The following is a 19483-nucleotide window of genomic DNA, read 5'->3' as shown; positions in this document are numbered from 1 at the left end:
ATCAGATATCTGCTGTAATGTACAGTGGAGACCCGGAGCTAATACCCGTGATCAGAGTTCACTTTGATAGTCGGCATTGCACGCTAAGACAAATGTGAAGTTAGGTGGCACTACTCAGAACACGTAAAGACTTAAATGGGGATGAAAAAATAGCACTACTTTTGGGTGGTGCTCAAAGCAGAATAATAAGTTCAGCAAATATAAAAAAGTAGAAAAAAATACTTGGCACTCACCCTGTGCATAAAATCCAAACTTTATTTGTTGAAGTCCAAGTAAAAATACATACACGGGAGGAGGCACACTCAGAGGAAGAGCGACAGCTGTTTCGTGCTGTTTGGCACTTTTTCAAGCTCAGAAAAGCTTGGATTTTATGCACTCAGTGAGTGCCAAGTATTTATTTCTACTTTTTTATAATTGCATGCTAAGGCCCCATGCATGTGACTGAGTGTGCTGTCCGCAGGGCTTCCGATGCTCCCTTCTGATGATTATAGGGCAGGCCTTATTCTGCTTCATCAAATCAGAATGGAACGGACTGAAGACACTCGAATGTGATCCAAGTACATTCGGACATCTGCACGAGACCTTAAATAGGTTGTCCAGGCTAAAATTATATTTTTTAATAAGGCCAGAGAAGGTTGAAAGAAACAAACAAACAAAAAATGCTCACCTGTCCCCAATGCTCCGGCATCGTCCCAGCATGGTGCTGCTGTTTGCATGTCTTCTTCCTCGCCTTGGCAGTCATGTGCAGTAAGGGCTTCCTCTGGAGGAAAACAACGGAGCTGCAGAACCAAGCAAAGCTGGGCCGCACCAGAACACTGAGGACAAGTGAAAATATGTTTTTTTCTGCCTTTATTTAAAAGTAAAACTTAAGCCTAGACAACCCCTTTAAATTGAGAATCTATTTAGGACTAACGTAGTTTGGGGATCTCAGCATTCCCGCAGTATGATATATAGCCACACGGTGGCATACATGAGTTAGAACAGTGTTGTGCTGGCTGAAGCTGATCACATGTGATGTGAGTTGCTGACATTATGATCCTGAGGGAGGGCTGTCTGAGTCTCAGTGTGATGATGTCATTATCCTACGCGTATGATAGAGGACACAAACTGAAGACAAGTGACAGCTCCTGGAAGTGAAGAGCAGAGATCATGCTGCAGCCACTGAGGACGGTGCTCCATAGGAGTGTACACAGGAGCTGCTGCAGGAGCTTCTCCCTGTCCGCACAGACCTACAGCACTGGCCGAAAGGTAAAACCGTCATTAATGCTGCAAACCCATCCCATAGGCAATGTGTAGTATATAGCGGTACACTGCAGTCATTTCTTATAACCTGTACAAGTATAATGTAAGTCATTGCAATGTGTTCAACGACAAGAAAGGAACAACGTAAAGCCATGAAAACCTTTGTAGAGACAGAATCTCGTCTGCAGCAAATAAGGTGATACACATATATATACGCTCCCCTGGTGCATATAAGGTGATACACATATATACGCTCCCCTGGTGCATATAAGGTGATACACATATATACGCTCCCCTGGTGCATATAAGGTGATACACATATATACGCTCCCCTGGTGCATATAAGGTGATACACATATATACGCTCCCCTGGTGCATATAAGGTGATACACATATATACGCTCCCCTGGTGCATATAAGGTGATACACATATATACGCTCCCCTGGTGCATATAGGGTGATACACATATATACGCTCCCCTGGTGCATATAAGGTGATACACATATATACGCTCCCCTGGTGCATATAAGGTGATACACATATATATACGCTCCCCTGGTGCATATAAGGTGATACACATATATACCCTCCCCTGGTGCATATAAGGTGATACACATATATACGCTCCCCTGATGCATATAAGGTGATACACATATATACCCTCCCCTGGTGCATATAGGGTGATACACATATATACCCTCCCCTGGTGCATATAAGGTGATACACATATATACCCTCCCCTGGTGCATATAAGGTGATACACATATATACGCTCCCCTGGTTCATATAAGGTGAGACACACACACGGCAGATGGATTAGTATTCATGGACCAAGCCTCAAAAACAAACAGAAATAGGGACATTTTGCAGCTTTTTTCTACAGATGTGTGAATGGGGCCATAGAAATGAATGGGTGCACATATTATCCCCAATTACGGCCCCCATAGAAGATAACCACCTACGGTCATGTGCATGAGGCCTAAGATGACTGACTGCACTACTCTTGCCTTATGTAGGTTACAATTGGGGGTAGCAATAGAAAATCCAGGGGTACTTCTCTAATATGCAATTCATTATTTTAGTTCTGCCATAGATTCTATACCTTTATAATACAGTAGGGACCTAGAGCAGTGGATGGGTGCCATATTATGGATCTGTGCATGAGACCTAGGCATCGCTGCTCTTACCTATTTCCATTCTAGGGTCTTGTCCTGGGTGTCTATGAAAAAAATAAGGAGGAGGAAAATGTCGTTTTTACCCAAGCGGGGAACAGATTTGACAATGTTGTATCAGGGAAACTACGAGATCAGCTGAACAGGTAATCCTGGTACAGTATATCCTACAAGTACAGATCAGCTCAGTCCCGTCCCATCAGCCTCCATAGTAATCCGCCATCTTCCTTTACAGGTCCGGACCCTCACTGAAGAAGGGGAAAACACGAATGTTCTATGGCTTACATGAGGTACCTTCTTATTACTACTGATATGTCTGACTTACACGCATGTTACCTTGCTGGTACTGGGATTTCCAGACGTTCCAGGTCAGGGATTCCTGTTATCTGTAACATTAATGATTGATCCAGGATTGTGAGAGTTCAGCATATAATGGTCCAATTCTACGGGCCCTGGGTCAGCTGGACTGTAGGCGACGAGGGCTACTGGAAATTCTTAGTTTCAGTAAAGAGCTAAATAGGCTTCATAGATTGTATGTAAGAGTGACTTGTGTTCTGGCGGACTAATCCTTCCATGTTATTGCCCGGTCTCTGCAGCGACCAGCCATGACTTCCCCTACCAATACCAGAAAGGTGGCAGCTCTACACATGAAAGACCATTGCAAAAGTGGACATATTTCTATACTCATATACTTTTATAGTATTCATTTTTTATTGACTTGCCACAACTAAAATTAAGTGGGACAACCATTCATGTGATACTGATGTATACATCTCCTATGCAGACCTATGAGTCTCTCTAGTAAAAGTCTGATTCTATAAGGCTCGTTCACATGTGCGCCCAGGAGTCCGTTCTGCAGGTTTCCGTTTCCTGGACATAACAGGGGCAGGAGACGGAAACCTGCCGGCATGTTTCAATCCCATTCATTTGAGTGGGATTGAAAAGTGTCCGGCCGTGAGCGCCGGTGAGTGTTTTATGCTCTCTGCGGCAAAACCGTTTTTTTTTTTTACACAAAGTCCTGCATGTCCGACTCTGTCCGGTTTAAAAAAAAACTGTTTTGCTGCGGAGAGCATAAAATGCTAACGGCCGGACTCGGCATGACAGGTTTCCGTCTTCTGCATGCAAAAGATGGCAACCTGAGAACGGAGTCCAGACGCTGGTGTGAACCCAGCGTAGTTGTGTGTTACTCCCTTTCATCGGAATATTTCTGCTGTCTTCAGATTATCAAAAAGATGGGGCAAAGACAGCAAGGTTTTTGTGGCATTGTGTGGCACTAACACCATTAAAAAGGACCTTTCACCACCTCCAGTTCTTAGCACCGCTCTACTGATTCCAGCACAGTTGGAATTTTTCCTCTAGCCCCTAGCATTCCTGAGCAACAAATGCAGTTGGTTTGGTGTCTGATGTACTGTACTGTCAGGCAGGGGGCGTGATTCAGAGCTCCAATCAGAGGCAGCCAGTGTCAGAGCTCTGAGTCACACCCCTTGTCTGCTCCTGCCTGACACCACCCTCCTGACAGTACTAAATAGCACATCAGGCACCAAAACTAACCGTATCGATTGCTCGGGAAGGGTGAGGGCTAGAGAAAAAAATTCCAACTGTGCCAAAATCAGTGGAGAAGAGACTATTAATATGCTAAAAACGGGAGGTGCTGAAAGGTCCATACCAATGTATTTTATATGTAACCCCAGCATCCAAACTCGCATACTGAGGGTGGGGGCAGTAGGATATGTCTTCCCCCACATATTGGGGCTCAGGCATTAAAAGGGTCAGGGCTGCGCTGGAATCACCTACTCTCTAAACAGCGGTATGGAAGATATGCGTGAAATTCACATCATATATTGCTTGCAGTGATAGGGTATGTTTGGCATACAGATACAGTTATACCCGTGCAATGTGAACATCGTCTTATCCAGTATCTATTTTTCGGCAGGAATTCCCCAGTGTGGTGGTGGTGGGCTTAGGAAAACAGTCAGCTGGTGTCAATCCGCAGGAGCTCTGGAATGAAAGCAAGGAGAATATTAGGACGGCAGTATCAGGTAATGTGTGACTTGTTCTGACCCCTGCCATGATTCACATTGACCTTTGTATTTTTTAGAAAACTGGCAGTGATTCTTCTTACACTTCAGTATATGAGGTGGGGGGAGGGTGAGAAAAAAAGAGCCATAAAAATTAACAGTTTCAGCCATATGTGTGATTTTTCACGAATATTCGTGATGTGTCATTGACTGCGGAAAGGGATGTCTAACCCCAGAACCCCCAATGATCAGATTCTGTACTGTAAGAACCCCATTACCGTTTTATATACTGAACTACACCCTTATATATAATGGCCTGGTACTGCAGCCCAGCCCAAGCTCAGACCATTATGCCGCATGGACGTGTCACTGTGCTGGAAAAGACAGCGACTGGTAGGGAATTGCTCTAATCATAATAAAGCTTCAGTCTAAGGAAGATCTCTGTCCATGTGACTATCTGGTATTACAGTTCAGGCCCATTCAAGCAAAGGGGACCTGAGCTACAATATGAGAGTCACATGAATGTAAGTGGTGCTGTGCAAGCTTATGGGTTTAGATCCCAGGACTCTGTAGCGCCCAAGATTGGCAAACCGCTCACCCTTTAGATGCTGTGGTCAATAGCGACCATGGTATTTAAGGGGTTTTGGAGGCATCTGAACCCCTTTGAACAACATTGCAGGGGCCTGATGCCTTTGCATGGCAGACGGGGACCTAAATAAGGCCCCAGGGTTGCTTTATGACAATTCCTAAATGCATGGCCTAATAGAATGCCTTTTATAAAATGACAGGTATTCCAATGCATTGCACTACATACAGTAGTATAGAGTATAGTATCATTACACACTATCGCTTATCCCGTAAAAAAAAAAACATACCCACATACAGTTACATTGATGGAAAAATAAAAAAAAGCTGTAGGGCTTGGTATACAGTAAAATGCTTTGGCCATCTCCCCTCACTAAAGGGTTAAGTAAGCATGTCCCTTTACTCTTCCCTATCTCTATCTACATAGTAAACCTCTGTGTAAGCCTGTTTTTTAGGATAATATACAGTAGTCTTGTGTTTGTTAGTGTTTGGGCAACTTAAAGTTTCCATATAGACAGTAAATGTTGTCAAATCTTTCAAATTAACCCTTTAGCGGTCTTATTCTGTTTGTGCGCCGCCTTGCTATACAGTGGGCTGTAGGCAGCTGCAGGATATGGAGGTTGAACATGTTGAAGTGGATCCTTGTGGCGATGCTCAGGCTGCGGCGGAAGGTGCGGTTCTGGGGTTATTCGAATATGATGAGCTAAAGTCAAAAAAGAAGACAAAAGTCGCAGCACAGCCGTATGGAAGGTATGAGAAACATTACCGCCGTAGGCTCAATATACGGTATGTTCACATGGTGGAAAAAGAAGAGGAATATGAGGTGGACGAGGTGTGTCAAGTCATGGGCTTTGCAGAGCCTACCCTGTAGAAAGTAAAATTGGTCGACATAAGCGCAACAAACCCAACATTTGCTGTAAAAATGAGGTCACGTGGGCCTTTACTCCCAATAGTGATCAACTTGCGTGGGACTGTTGTGGCCGTGTAGCCAAATCCTTATTGAGTACATGCAAATATTTTTTACGATTGTGCACCTCGTATGGGTGTTCTTCACGTAAACACAAATCGCCAGTAAACCCGTTGTTCAATGAATTGATCCCAACAACGTTTTTGGAGAACCCGTAATTAGGGTTGAGCGATTGTGTTCAGAAAAGATCGGATTCCGATCGGCGATCGAGAAAATTTCACGATTGCAATTGGAATTCTGAACACAATCTTTTTAGGTGGGTTAGCTGGCCAAGCATTGTGGGAAAAGCTAACAATGTTAGCCTTCACACTGAGTATACGCTCCGCTCATTCTGAGCGGAGCGTATACTCCGTGTGAAGGCTCCACTGCGGTTCCATAAGAATGAATGGAAGCAGCCGGCACACAGCCGTAACCCCCTGCGCGCCGGCTGCCTCCATTCATTCTAATGGGAGACTAGCTAACATCTCTAGTAGCTACTTACCTGCAGAGATGGCTGCTCCGGTGCCCGGTGTTCTCGTTCTTCTTAGCCTCGCTGCCCCCGCCTCCCAGGTTAGTGTTAAAGAGCTAGGAAGAAGGCGGGGCTTGTGGCTTAGGAAAGTGTGGGCAGGTACAGGGCAGGGAGCCGTGACATCTCCCCTCCCAGTATCCGCCCACACTCTCCTAACCTGGGAGGCAGGGGGCAGCGAGGCGAAGAAGAACGAGAACACCGGGCACCAGACCAGCCATCTCTGCAGGTAAGTGGACACCAGGGGGGAATAAGTAGCCAGAGGATTAAAAAAAAATCCTCTGACTACTTAGTGATTAAAAGATCACTACACAGGGTGGATTCTAGCAATTAAAGTGTTCAATTGTTAGATTCCATGCTGTATAGTGAATAGGATTGTTTTTAAAATCCAATCTCTGATTAATAAAAAAAATCCCTTTGACTTGCATTGGGATCGGAATTGGGATCGAGATCGGGTTCGAATGAAAAATGATCGGAAATCGGATTTCAAAATCGATCCTGAAAAGTCGAGATCGGCTCAACCCCACCCGTAATATATATTAATGTGCCGCGGGTTAAAATCCCCAAAGCGGGTCAATAGCGCTGCAGGTTTTATCTGTACCATGTAGGTGAAAAAAATCTAAACTCTTATCCACTTTGCTGGTACCATAAAATACTGCAGATTCTCTCCATCCTCAGCTTATCCACTACGTGTGAACATGCCCTATGGCAAATAACTGTATACTTTATAAAAAATTGTCAGCATGTGGCTGTACATATAGAGGTCGCTGTCACTGCCATGGCAAGAGCAAAGATATAAGGTACAAGTGATACTGAATCTGTTCCCACAAGCCTACACAATCTGCTGTATAACACACTACTTGTATATAGGATGGCGTTTTGCATGTGACCATTTCCCTTTTGTTCTACTTAGTGAAAACCTAGACGCCTGGCAAAAAGGAGTTTCCTATGCAGAGGGACAGAACTTGGCTCGCTACTTGATGGAATCTCCAGCAAACTATATCACTCCTTCCAAGTTTGCTGAGATACTTCAACAGAAGATTGGAGCACTGGGAGGCAATATTAAGGCATTGACAAGGTAAGACTGCCGGGGGGAAACATGGTGGCTCAGTGATTAGCACTGTAGCCTTGCAGCGCTGGAGTCCTGGGCTCGAATGCCGCCAAGGACAAAACATCTGTAAGGATTTTGTATGTTCTCCCCGTGTTTGCGTGAATTACCTTCCATTCTCCAAAGACATACTGATAGGGAAAAATGTACCTGATATCAGTAGAGATGAGCGAGTACTGTTCGGATCAGCCGATCCGAACAGCACGCTCGCATAGAAATGAATGGATGTAGCCGGCACGCAGGGGGTTAAGCGGCCGGCCGACGTCAAAGCGGAAGTACCAGGTGCATATATTCATTTCTATGGAGCGTGCTGTTCGGATCAGTACTCGCCATGTACATGTAGCCACCAGTACATCCAATGTGGACGGGGCCTCCCAACATGATATCAGGCATTTTGGATTTCAGCACTCCTGGGAGATAAGCTTCCACCAGGGGTGTTTTGGAAGCCGCTTATTCCCTTTGTTCTGTTAACATACACCCTTGGCTGAACCGAGTATGCACGGTATGTGTATAAGGCGTTTGGAATAGCTTTTGAACAAACACGGACACTTTAGCACTACACATACAATTAGATTAGATTAGACCTGGCACTGTATTCCAGATTGGTACTATAAAATACTGTACAGTACAGTGCTCCCTCAAGTTATAATATTAAAGGGGAGGGGCCTGTCCCCAGTGACAATGCCCTACTTGTCCCATAGAGTTAATTTGCATATGGACACTGATTCACTGTATTCAGAGAATACAGCGTCTTCTTCAGGTCCCCCTAACCTATCTATGGGGTTGGGCTGATCTCCTGGCTTCTGATGAAAGACTCCCTTTAATTGGTGCCATTGTAAGTTGAAACCATTGAATCTTGAGACCATAACTCTATGTGGAAGCTGGTTTACTAGTACTGAAGACCCCCAAATGTCAACAAAAATAGGAAAAAATGAATATTTAATAAAAAATCATCGGATAAGTAATATAGATATAGCAAATCATTACACATGAAAGTCAGAACTGCTGGAAGCAGAAAATCTGGGCCCTGGAAAGTATAGACAGTGCAAGCAAAAAATACCAAAGGAGCAGCTCATCCTGATACAGAACATGTAGTACTACACTATACTGTAGAGAGGCGCTACTGGTCAGCCTGTCAGTGCATGTCATTCTTTAAAGGGATTCTACCATTAAAACCTTTTTTTTGTGGATAAGACGTCGGAATAGCCTTTAGAAAGTCTATTCGTCTCTTACCTTTAGACATGGTCTCCGCCGCGCCGTTCCTTAGAAATACCGGTTTTTACCGGTATGCAAATGAGTTCTCTCACAGCGATGGGGGCGGGCCCCAGCGCTCAAACAGCAATGGGGGCGTCCCCACCGCTGCCAGAGAAGTGTCTCCAGCGCCGCCTCCTTCTTCGTCCGCAGCGTCATCTTCAATGTCTTCTTCTGCCGCAGGCTCATAACTTCTAGCAGAGCAGACTGCGCAGGTGCACAGGTCATGGTAAAATGGCCGCTAACAATACTGTACAAGCAGCTATTTTCCCGTAACCTGTGTGCCTGCACAGTCTGCTCTGCTCAAGGCCCGAGGCCTAGAATTTACAAGCCTGCGCTGGAAGAAGACATTGAACATGACACGGCGGACAAAGAAGGAGGCGGCACTGGAGACACTTCTCTGGCAGCGGTGGGGACGCCGTCATCGCTGCGAGAGAACTCATTTGCATTCCAGTAAAAACGGGAATTTCTAAGGAACAGCACAGCGGAGCCCACGTCTAAAGTTAAGAGACGAATAGCCTTTCTAAAGGCTATTCCGACGTCTTATCCACAAAAAAAAGGTTTTAATGGTAGAATCCCTTTAATACAGAGGTTTACTAGGGAACGTCCAGGCTGATGTACTAGAACGTCCTGCCAAGTATTGTATGTGGAGTCTGCGGTCGTATTAAAGTGGTCTAAATAGATATTGTATCCTGAGGCCATTGTCACTTGTGGGGCCACAGTAAAGGCAACATAAATATAGTTATAGTGGTATTCATGTACAGAAAAGGATGGTATTCGCTATTCCATGGTAGACCTAAAAGTACGATACAGGGTGGACCAGAAGGGCTTACAGTGTGCACCCATGCTCTTAGTAGTAGGCCTTAGTCACACCATGCAGTTTTTGTTCATTTGAATTCATGATAATATTTGAAAAATATATTATTTTCTGATTAACTTCTGGAGGCCAGAACTGCTCAGCATATCATGTAATGGACCCGACAACTTCTGGGTATGAAGTGCTGACCAACATCTCAGTAATATAATTCCTCTCTCATTTCCTAGAACAAAGTCCTGGATAGAAGAACAACAGATGGGAGCCTTTCTAAGTGTGGCCAAAGGATCTGATGAACCTCCGGTTTTCCTGGAAATCCATTATACCGGTAGTCAGGACCCGAATGACTCCCCTCTTGTGTTTGTGGGGAAAGGAGTCACTTTTGACAGGTCAGACATTGCATTCAGAGCTCCTATATACATGTTTTCTTTCAAGGTTTCGAAAGGTACCGTATATACTCGAGTATAAGATGACTTTTTCAGCACAGTTTTTATGCTAAAAAAGCCCCCCCTTGGCTTATACTCGAGTCAGGGTCCCAAGCCCCAAACTATTAATCCTCATTTTGTTAATACATATGCATTGGTCAGGGGCCCGGATTGGTTCCTTAACCAATGCATTTGCATTGGCAAAATGAGGCACGGAGCACAGGACCTTCAAGGATCTGCATATATTAAGTGAAGGGGGAGTGTCCTTCAAAGGCTGCTACAGCAATGCCACAGGACACTCCCCCCTTCTCTAGCAAGAGAAATGAAAGCCCGGGAGGCCCCTGCTGCTGTCCTGGAGGAGAGGAAGCTACAGCAAAGTGAAAGTAAAACACACAGGTACCTGCTGGAGTTACTATTCCTAGTAATGTCAGGCATTTGGGGTTATTAATTCAGTTTCAGTAACTCCATGTGCATCACATTAATAGCAGTTAACTCCACCATGTCCCTCATATTAACCCCTGTGTGCCTCATATAAGGGTTACTAATATGTGATACATATGGAGGTAATCAGATAATCCTTTAATAGTCCCACAGTGGGGAAATTTCAGCATGTTACAGCAGCAGTGTAATACAGATACAGGATAATACACAGTAATATATTACAGACGTAGACACCCATATGCTGAGAAGAAGATATACTAGGAGTCCATAGCAGCTAAGGGACAGAAGAAGAAAGAAGGAAGACTTCATAATCATAATCATTAGTTCTCTGTGCGGAGTTATCTTCGCTTGGTCTGATGTAGATTATACAGCCTGGTCGCGGTTGGAAGGAAGGACTTGCGATAGCTCCTTCTCACACTTGGGGTGAAGCAGACGGTCACTTACAGTGCTGCCAAGTCCCATCAAGGTCCCATACATGGGGTGGGATTTGTTCTCCCGCATGGAGGTCACCACAGACAGTATCCTTCTGTCACCCACCACCTGTAACGGGTCCAGGGGGCCCCCCAGGACAGAGCTGGCCCTTCTGATCAGCCTGTCAAGTCTATTTCTGTCCCTGGTTGATATACTGCTCCCCCAGCAGGTCACACCGAAAAGGATGGCTGAAGCAACCAAAGAGTTGAAAAAGGCCCCTAGAGCCTGCTGTGGCCCTTTCTGTGCAGCGCCTCCAGGTGATCAGCCCAGTCTAGTTTATTATTGAGGAGCATGCCCACCATCTCCTTGGTCTTCCCAGCATTAATCCTGAGCTGGTTCTGCTGGCACCATTCAACAAAGTCTCGGTTTAAGTCCCTGTATTCCCTGTCGTCACCATCAGTGATGAGTGCCTTAATAATGTTTAATGTAATAATTATTACCTCCACATGTCCCACACATCAGTAGTCCTTATGTGAGGCACACAGGGGGTTAATGTGAGAGACATCATGGGGTTAACTGCTATTACTATGAGACACATGGAGTTACTAAGCTGTAATAAACATAACCAGACTTGTTATCTGCAATGGTGGATAAAATTATGAACTATTATATTTCAATGGAACTGTACACATAAATGCCGTCGCTTTTGCAGCCGTGTGTTTGGGCCAAATTAAAGAGCTGCAACTTATGACTAGGCTTGTACTCGAGTCAATAAGTTTTCCCAGTTTTTTGTGGTAAAATTAGGGGCCTCGACTTATATTCGGGTCGGCTTATACTCGAGTACATATAAAAAATAAACAAAAATACTGTGCATTTTAGAGAGAACATTTCATTTCCTCTAACGTGCCATGAAACGTCCTCTTTAAGCATTTTCAATTTCATTTATACATGTATTTTTGGTGGCACTTTATTTTATTTAATTTTTTGACATACTGGATATGTATCTTTCAAGTCCATTGGAGAAACCAATGGGAAAAACACCAAAATCTTAATCCAAAAAATGTTAAAAGCCAAAAATGATTCGTATGCAGACTTTTCAATATTTTACTATAGACTATAACATGTGGCCACAGCAATTTTGAGCAAAGAGAATACATTCGGAAGCACCTAAAAACTTTGTGTGTAAACCCAGACTACATCCTTTGTTGCCAATAGAAAAATGAAAACACTGTGCCTGGAGATCTTACATGGCAAAAAATGCCAATAAAAATATACCATATATACTCGAGTATAAGCCGACCCGAATATAAGCCGAGGGGGGCTTTTTCAGCACAAAAACTGTGCTGAAAAATTCGGCTTATACTCAAGTATATACGGTAATGTGAATTTGGTCAAAATGAGTCCTGCTGAGGTGCATTGTGAAGCCCCCCTGGTGTTGGACAGTGACATAGGAACTCCATGAACTGGTATTAACGCACAGTTAGATGTCTCCCACTAAAAATCTAATACCTGAATTCCCTTTTTGGGAAAAAAAAAAATTAAAAAATGGAATTATTTTTTCCAACTGGAGTATATATTCATTTCATAAACTATGAAGCAGACTTTACCTCAAGCCTATAGAACCTGTACACACAAGGCTGCAGTGTAAAGCATGGGGAGTCATGATGGTAGTCTGAGCTTCTTTTGGTCAAGAGAATAATTTTACCTCTGACTGCTATTGGACAATACAGATAGGTTTTAAAATGACAGACACCCAATGGACCCCAAAACCCCCATTTGAGGTCGTTTGCCTTTAATCTGATGGATCAGAACAACGGAGAGGCAGCGCTAGTATGAACCTAGTGTAACAGCAACCTTCAGTACAGATTAATCAGTGTTACTTGCAGATTATTATTTTACAAACTTAACATATCTATTTTTTAAAAATTCCGAAAAGTCTGTAAGAGTCCGTGTATATGACTGCATATGCATCTGAGTTGGGGCTGAGTTTATCATGGATCGTAATTAGAGATGATTTCGATCGAATATCAGGCCATTCGAGGTATTCGATTACAATCGAATATCATAAGGCAAACGCACTAAAAATTTGTATCCCCTCCCACCTTCCGTGGCGCGTTTTTTGCACCAATAACTGTGCAGGGGAGGTGGGACAGGAACTACGACAACGGAGGCATCGAAAAAAAATTGGAAAACGTAATTGGCTGGCTAAATCAGGTGACCTCCAAGTTATACGAATAGTGGATTTACCATTTGATTAATTTGGGACTGTGAACTATGTGACTGTGAGACAGGGATAGATGTACAGGCAGGGTTAGCTAGGGATTACCTTTATTTAGGGGGGAATGTCACTCACCCAGCTCTTTGGGGCTCTATCTGGTCGGGATCCCTGTCAGCTTGCGATATGCGCGAGCTGACTTTTTCCCATAGGAATGCATTGACCAGCGTTGATTGGCCGAATGCCATACAGAGTATAGCATTCGGCCAATCAACGCTGGTTCTGCCGGAGGAGGCAGAGTTTAAGATCGGTCCACAGCAGTCTCCATTCTGGTCCGATCTTAGACTCCGCCTCCTCACAGATGAGCATCTGGCAGAACCAGCGTTGATTGGCCAAATGCTGTACTCTGTATGGCATTCGGCCAATCAACGCTGGTCAATGCATTCCTATGGGAAAAAGGTCAGCTCCCGCTTATCACAAGCTGACAGGGATCCCGACGTAATACAGTGACTTGGGCATGTTAGATGCCCCCAGACATGCTTCCCCTGCTGTCCCAGTTGCATTCCAGGGTGTTGGCATCATTTCCTGGGGTGTCACAGTGGACTTGGTGACCCTCCTGAGTCGAATTGTGGGTTCCCCTGAAAAGCATTTTTCCCCATAGACTATAATGGGGTTCGATTCAAAACGGGGGGCTATTCAAAATGAATGTCGAATATTTTACTGTTCGCTCATCTCTAATCGTAATGCATTCACCTCTATGGGGCGTCTGGATCTATTCTGTTGGAATAACCTGGATGATTATAGAGCAAATCCTATTCTGCTCCTTGTTATTGGAATGGAATGGATCCGGAAGCCCCATAGAGGTGAATGTATCACTGAATGCTCTCGTATGTCACACTGAGTGTTATCCGACTGCATTGTGTAATAACCTCAGCCCTCAACTAAGATGCACACTCGGTCGTGTGCTTGGACCCTAGTGTTCTACATGTATTTTGCAGGATTATTTTCTGAACCCTGTGAATGCTTCTCTTCTAGTGGTGGGATTTCGTTGAAGCCATCATCTGGAATGGACGCAATGAGAGCGGATATGGGTGGAGCGGCCACAATCTCTTCTGCCATCTTGACTGCTGCAACTCTCAAGTTACCTATTAATCTCATTGGTAGGTAAAAGTGGTTTGGAAATAAAATTTACATCTATGGTGTATATACAGTATATTGCTTTGTCTTAGATTTACTGTATAAAGGCTACATACAAATTTTATGACCTTTTTTTATTACTATTATTTCCATTTTTGAAGAGCTCTAGAGATTTGCAAAATTACGTTATAGTAAAAGCATTGGTCCCGGTCTACTGAATATAGGGGATCTGCAGTGCTCCTCTTCCGTCAGGAAGGGGTTAATAGGAGCACTGCAGATCCCCTATAGTCAGCCAGGCTGAGTTCCATGTGGGGGAAAAAACCCAGTCCTCAAGCTCAGGGAAGGGGCAGACAGACAACCAAAACACCCCCTCCTCTTCCCCAGCAACTACTGCACCCAAAAACCATTTTAATTTTTGAAATTTTCCAGTAGCTGCTTCATTTTCTCTCGCACGTCACTCGTTCTTCGGTAAGTTCATGTAAGACTAATGATCTGGTTCTTTCCCCTGTAAGGTCTGGCCCCACTATGTGAGAATATGCCCAATGGCAGAGCTAATAAACCCGGGGATGTTGTGAAGGCCAAGAACGGGAAGACAATTCAGGTAATCTTGTTGTTCTTCATCTATTGGTGTGCAGTAGCCATAACTATTACAACCTATAAACCTGCCACGTGGTGTACAGTATGCAGATTTGGCATAATAGACATGAAATCTATAGAGTAAGGCTGCTACACTTATTCTCTTGTCTGAGGCTGGGTTCACATCTGTTGGAGACTCTGTTGCAGAGATCGCTGAAAATTGGTAAGAAAAGAAGTCGGAGGACACTGCTTTCAAAGCGGCAGACACCCGATGAACCCCATTCTAGTCAATGGGATTCGTCAGGTCCTGTGTTTTACTGCTATTTTAGCAGTTTGTCTCCCCAATGGACCCAAACGACAGAGAGTTAATTCTAGAGTGAACCTAGTGTCTCTGTAATCCAAGACAACATGTTAAAGGGCCTATAAAGTGGTCGGCCCCATGTGTAGAGTAAAGCTGGACAAGCTCCTCACTCTTCAACCTTTGAATGCCACAAATGCTGATCCTCGTGCCGACCCGCAGCGCATCCGCTGCAGAAATCCAATTGTTGGCCTTGCGTTTCTGCCAAAGATCCATGGCGAAAGCAAGTCATAGGATCCATGTAAAGGTTAGTTATTGAGTAGGTTTGAGCGATCGTGTTCGAAATTCCGATTGCGATCGTGACATCCGATCCCATCTTTTCCGAACACGATCTTTTTTGGTGGGATTGAGATCGGTGATTTATTTCCCACAATGCTTTGCTACTGGCCAAGCATTGAGGGGCAACCTAACAATGTTAGCCTTCACACTGAGTATACGCTCCGCTCATTCTGAGCGGAGTGTATACTCAGTGTGAAGGTTCCGCTGCAGTTCCATAGGAATGAATGGAAGCAGCCGGCACACAGCCTTAACCCCCTGCATGCCGGCTGCGTCCATTCATTCTAATGGGAGACTAGCTAACATCTCTAGTAGCTACTTACCTGCAGAGATGGCTGGTCCGGTGCCCAGTGTTCTCGTTCTTCTTCGCCTCGCTGCCCCCGCCTCCCAGGTTAGTGTTTAAAGAGCTAGGAAGAAGGCGGGGCTTGTGACTTAGGAGAGTGTGGGCGGGTACAGGGCGGGGTGACGTGATGTCTCCTCTCCCAGTACCTGCCCACACTCTCCTAACCTGCGAGGCGGGGGCAGTGAGGCGAAGAAGAATGAGAACACCGGGCACTGGACCAGCCATCTCTGCAGGTAAGTGGACACCAGGGGGGACTAAGTAGCCAGAGGATTAAAAAAAAATCCTCTGGCTACTTAGTAAGTAAAAAAAATCACTGCACAGCGTGGATTCTAACAATTAAAGCGTTCAATTGTTAGATTCCATGCTGTATAGTGAATAGGATTGTTTTTAGTAAAAAAGTCCCATTGACTTGCATTGGGATCGGACTTGGGATCGAGATCGGGTTCGAATGAAAAATGATGGGAAATCGGATTTCAAAATCGATCCTGAAAAGTCAAGATCGGCTCAACCCTATTATTGAGGACTGCAATGGGTAATGTGAAGCAGAACATTACTCAACATTACCAAAACTAGGGAAAGGAACCAGTAAGCATTTCATGGTGCCTTTATTTGATCTTTTAGGGGCCCCTTTTCTATGTAGTCTTGCACACTGTCAATCCAGTAAAGCTGATGTTTCCTTGCAGGTAGATAACACTGATGCTGAAGGACGGCTGCTGTTGGCTGATGCTCTTTGTTATGCGCACAACTTCAACGCAAGAGCCGTAGTAAATGCAGCGACGTTAACAGGTATGTAAACTGATCCCATGTGAATTAAAGGGATTATGTGGGGAAAATATAGGTTATCAGGGTTTCTTGCACTGGATAAGCTTTATTACTAACTATCATATGCCCGCGACTTCGTCTGTAAGTTGGTGTTGGCGCTGAGCCGCTTATATTTAGCCAATTGCTGTTGTGGATGATCCACCTGCTCCCGCGTCTCGGCTCTGCTACATCGCAGTATATGCGCAGAATACTCAGTTGTATGTACATATAGAGAGCGTACTGAGCTGTGCTACATCTGGCCATTTGGATTATAGGGGTGTTCTTATGTCAGTGTGTGAGCAGCTTCTGTATTACAAAGGGCTGAATGGATGTTGCTGAAATGTGCCAGTTCGATCAGCCTGCTCCCGTGTCTCAGCTCTGCTACATCGCTGCATATGCATAGGATACCCAGCTGTATGCACGTTTGCATATGGACAGCCTATAGTGGTGTGCTACAGCGCTGCCTAAGCTCTGCTACATTGGGCAATTGTGATTACAGGGGTTTTGTTATGTGACTGTCTGAGCAGCTTCTGTGTTACAAAGGGCTGAACGGATATTGCTGAAATATGCCAAAGTTCTCAGAGGCAGAACAACACATTCCCCGTCGTACTCACTGAAACTCTACACCCGATATACTCCTCTTGCCCACACACATCCTGCATGTTCTGTAATCTCCTGATCTTCCATGAGACTCCATTTTCATCAGCTTTCACACTGTCCAGCTTACACAGGCTAATGTTTGTGTCTCATATTGGGAGCAAACATTTGTAGGAACTGATAATAGCCTGTGTAAATGTGACAGCGACCCTACAATTATTGCATCTTTTAGGAGGGACAGTAACTCATAGTTTGTTAGCAGTGCATCACCCTAGGTAGTTTGCATTAGCTGGTGGGTAAGTGCCCTCCCCTGCACCGCCTGTGTAATAGGGACTTTACAGTGTGGCTTAAATTGGGGTGGGTGGTGCAGGTACACTTTGTACCTGCTTGATTGTATTTAAGTGATGTGTTTTTTAAGTTTTCTTTCTTAAATTCAATATATTTATAGAGCATTGTTTCCCCCAATATTAGTTACGGTAAGTATTTTCCTGGTAACAGCCATATTGGAGACACACACTTCAGTCTTATATTGCGTATAAACGGTACTGCAGGGCATATGCTTTATGGCAGCTGCAAAAAATAAGCGTTAAAGGTTAAAGAAATGTAAACAGATTAATACTGTATAAAGGAAGTGATGGAGTATTGATAGAAATTGGAGGTAGGGTCTTATCTGTATTGGTGTATGCATGCTTGTATATTCTAATGAGGAGAGAATTTTTGTTTAGGTGCCATGGATGTGGCCCTGGGATCTGCAGCGACTGGAGTGTTCACCAATTCTTCTTGGCTTTGGACTCACCTTCATGAGGTTCGAAATAATATATATATATATATATATATATATATATATATATATATATATAATTTATTATTAATAAAATATTATTTTATTAAATACACTGTATTTTGGCTACATTTACACCTAAGTAGTGCAGTATGTGGCTTTCTTGAATATTACACCACTCACTGCTGATTGACAGATTTCCTTCAATCAATGCATAGGCAGAAAGCTGTCAATCAGCAGTCATTGGGTGAAAAACTCAGTGAATTCACCAGACGTCAAGCACACGGCACTGGCACTGCCTGTAATCGGACATGGTGTATTCCCACATAGATGGCACATGTCTAAATGATCATACCTATCACTACTGCCTATTTCCTTCAGAGAGGGCAGCAAGTAGGTGCAAGATTCTCTGTAAACCTGCTGGATACCTACCATCCATGTTGCTGATTTTTCTAATATTTTCTGCTCCCTTCAGGCCAGTACTGTTACTGGGGATCGTGTATGGAGAATGCCTCTCTTTCAGCATTACTCTAAACAAGTGACGGAGTCGGCCCTGGCGGACCTTAATAACGTTGGAAAGTATAGCAGGTGAGTTTACACTGTTACTGTTAAAGGGTTAATCCCATCATAGACATTTACCGCCTATGGACATTAGGTATTTAAGGTTAGGATGACTGTTTGTAGAATAGGAGGGGAGGGGGAGATCCACATTTGTTCAGATGTTTTAGAACTCCCATAAAAGTGACAGCAGTTGGAAAGCCAACATGTCCGATCCTTCTTTTTTTTTTCCTACATTCACTGTCTGTAGAGTGCCCGGTCCTGCTGAAAATTGTGGATTTCTGGACCACAAGTGAACAATTTTGAAAAAAAATAATAAAAAAGTATAATTTTGTAACTGCAGAGTAACCTTCCTTTCTTGCCGTTTACAGATCTGGGGGTGCGTGCACGGCTGCGGCTTTCTTGAAGGAGTTTGTCACCGTACCTCACTGGGCTCACCTGGACATAGCCGGAGTAATGTCCAACAAGGATGAGGTGCCTTACCTGCGCAAGGGGATGTCCGGTCGTCCTACAAGGACATTGGTAGAATTTGCTGATCGCCTGAGTAAAGACCGGAAACCCACATAATCCTGATATTGGCTTTCACTGACGGGATCTGCTGTTATCTGAATGGACAAAATGAAATAAAAATCAGTGGCCTTTTATATTTTTCTACTAACAACAAGAACAAATCGTGAATGTGACGTCTCCCATAGTTGTGTCTATGTGCAGAGTGGATGACTGGCATAAAATAAAGAGCAATTTAAGAAAAGGCTTACATTTCCGTATATAGTCTGTGCAAGGCATTAAAAAAAAATGGTAGACAATGTATTCTCAGGAGGTCCAAAACTGAAAAAATATTTCTTAAAGACCCCCAATCTGAGTGTCCGATTCCCTAAACCAGCTCCTCATCCCCCTTTCT

The 19483-nt window shown here is 44.1% G+C and overlaps 1 protein-coding gene across 1 annotated transcript; it reads left to right on the top strand.

Moving 5' to 3' along the window:
* Positions 1 to 1096: 1096 nt before the first annotated feature.
* LAP3 (leucine aminopeptidase 3) lies at positions 1097 to 19316 on the top strand. The gene is made up of 13 exons (XM_075261438.1): positions 1097 to 1248; positions 2446 to 2561; positions 2651 to 2705; positions 4349 to 4454; positions 5609 to 5768; positions 7404 to 7568; positions 9894 to 10052; positions 14191 to 14315; positions 14805 to 14893; positions 16529 to 16631; positions 17969 to 18048; positions 18500 to 18612; positions 18954 to 19316. Exons 1-13 carry the CDS (start codon positions 1150 to 1152, stop codon positions 19147 to 19149), a joined length of 1566 nt encoding a protein of 521 aa, XP_075117539.1. The 5' UTR covers positions 1097 to 1149; the 3' UTR covers positions 19150 to 19316.
* Positions 19317 to 19483: the final 167 nt, after the last annotated feature.

This window comes from Leptodactylus fuscus, chromosome 1 (assembly GCF_031893055.1).
Source record: "Leptodactylus fuscus isolate aLepFus1 chromosome 1, aLepFus1.hap2, whole genome shotgun sequence".
Lineage (NCBI taxonomy): Eukaryota > Metazoa > Chordata > Amphibia > Anura > Leptodactylidae > Leptodactylus > Leptodactylus fuscus.
This window is presented reverse-complemented; position numbering and strand designations above follow the sequence as displayed.

Coding starts and splice junctions, on each gene's coding strand:
- LAP3 (XM_075261438.1), top strand. CDS start 1,150: ATGCTGCAGCCACTGAGGACGGTGCTCCATAGGAGTGTACACAGGAGC. Junction 16,632..17,968: donor AAATGCAGCGACGTTAACAG/GTATGTAAACTG, acceptor ATTTTTGTTTAG/GTGCCATGGATGTGGCCCTG. Junction 18,613..18,953: donor AACGTTGGAAAGTATAGCAG/GTGAGTTTACAC, acceptor TGCCGTTTACAG/ATCTGGGGGTGCGTGCACGG.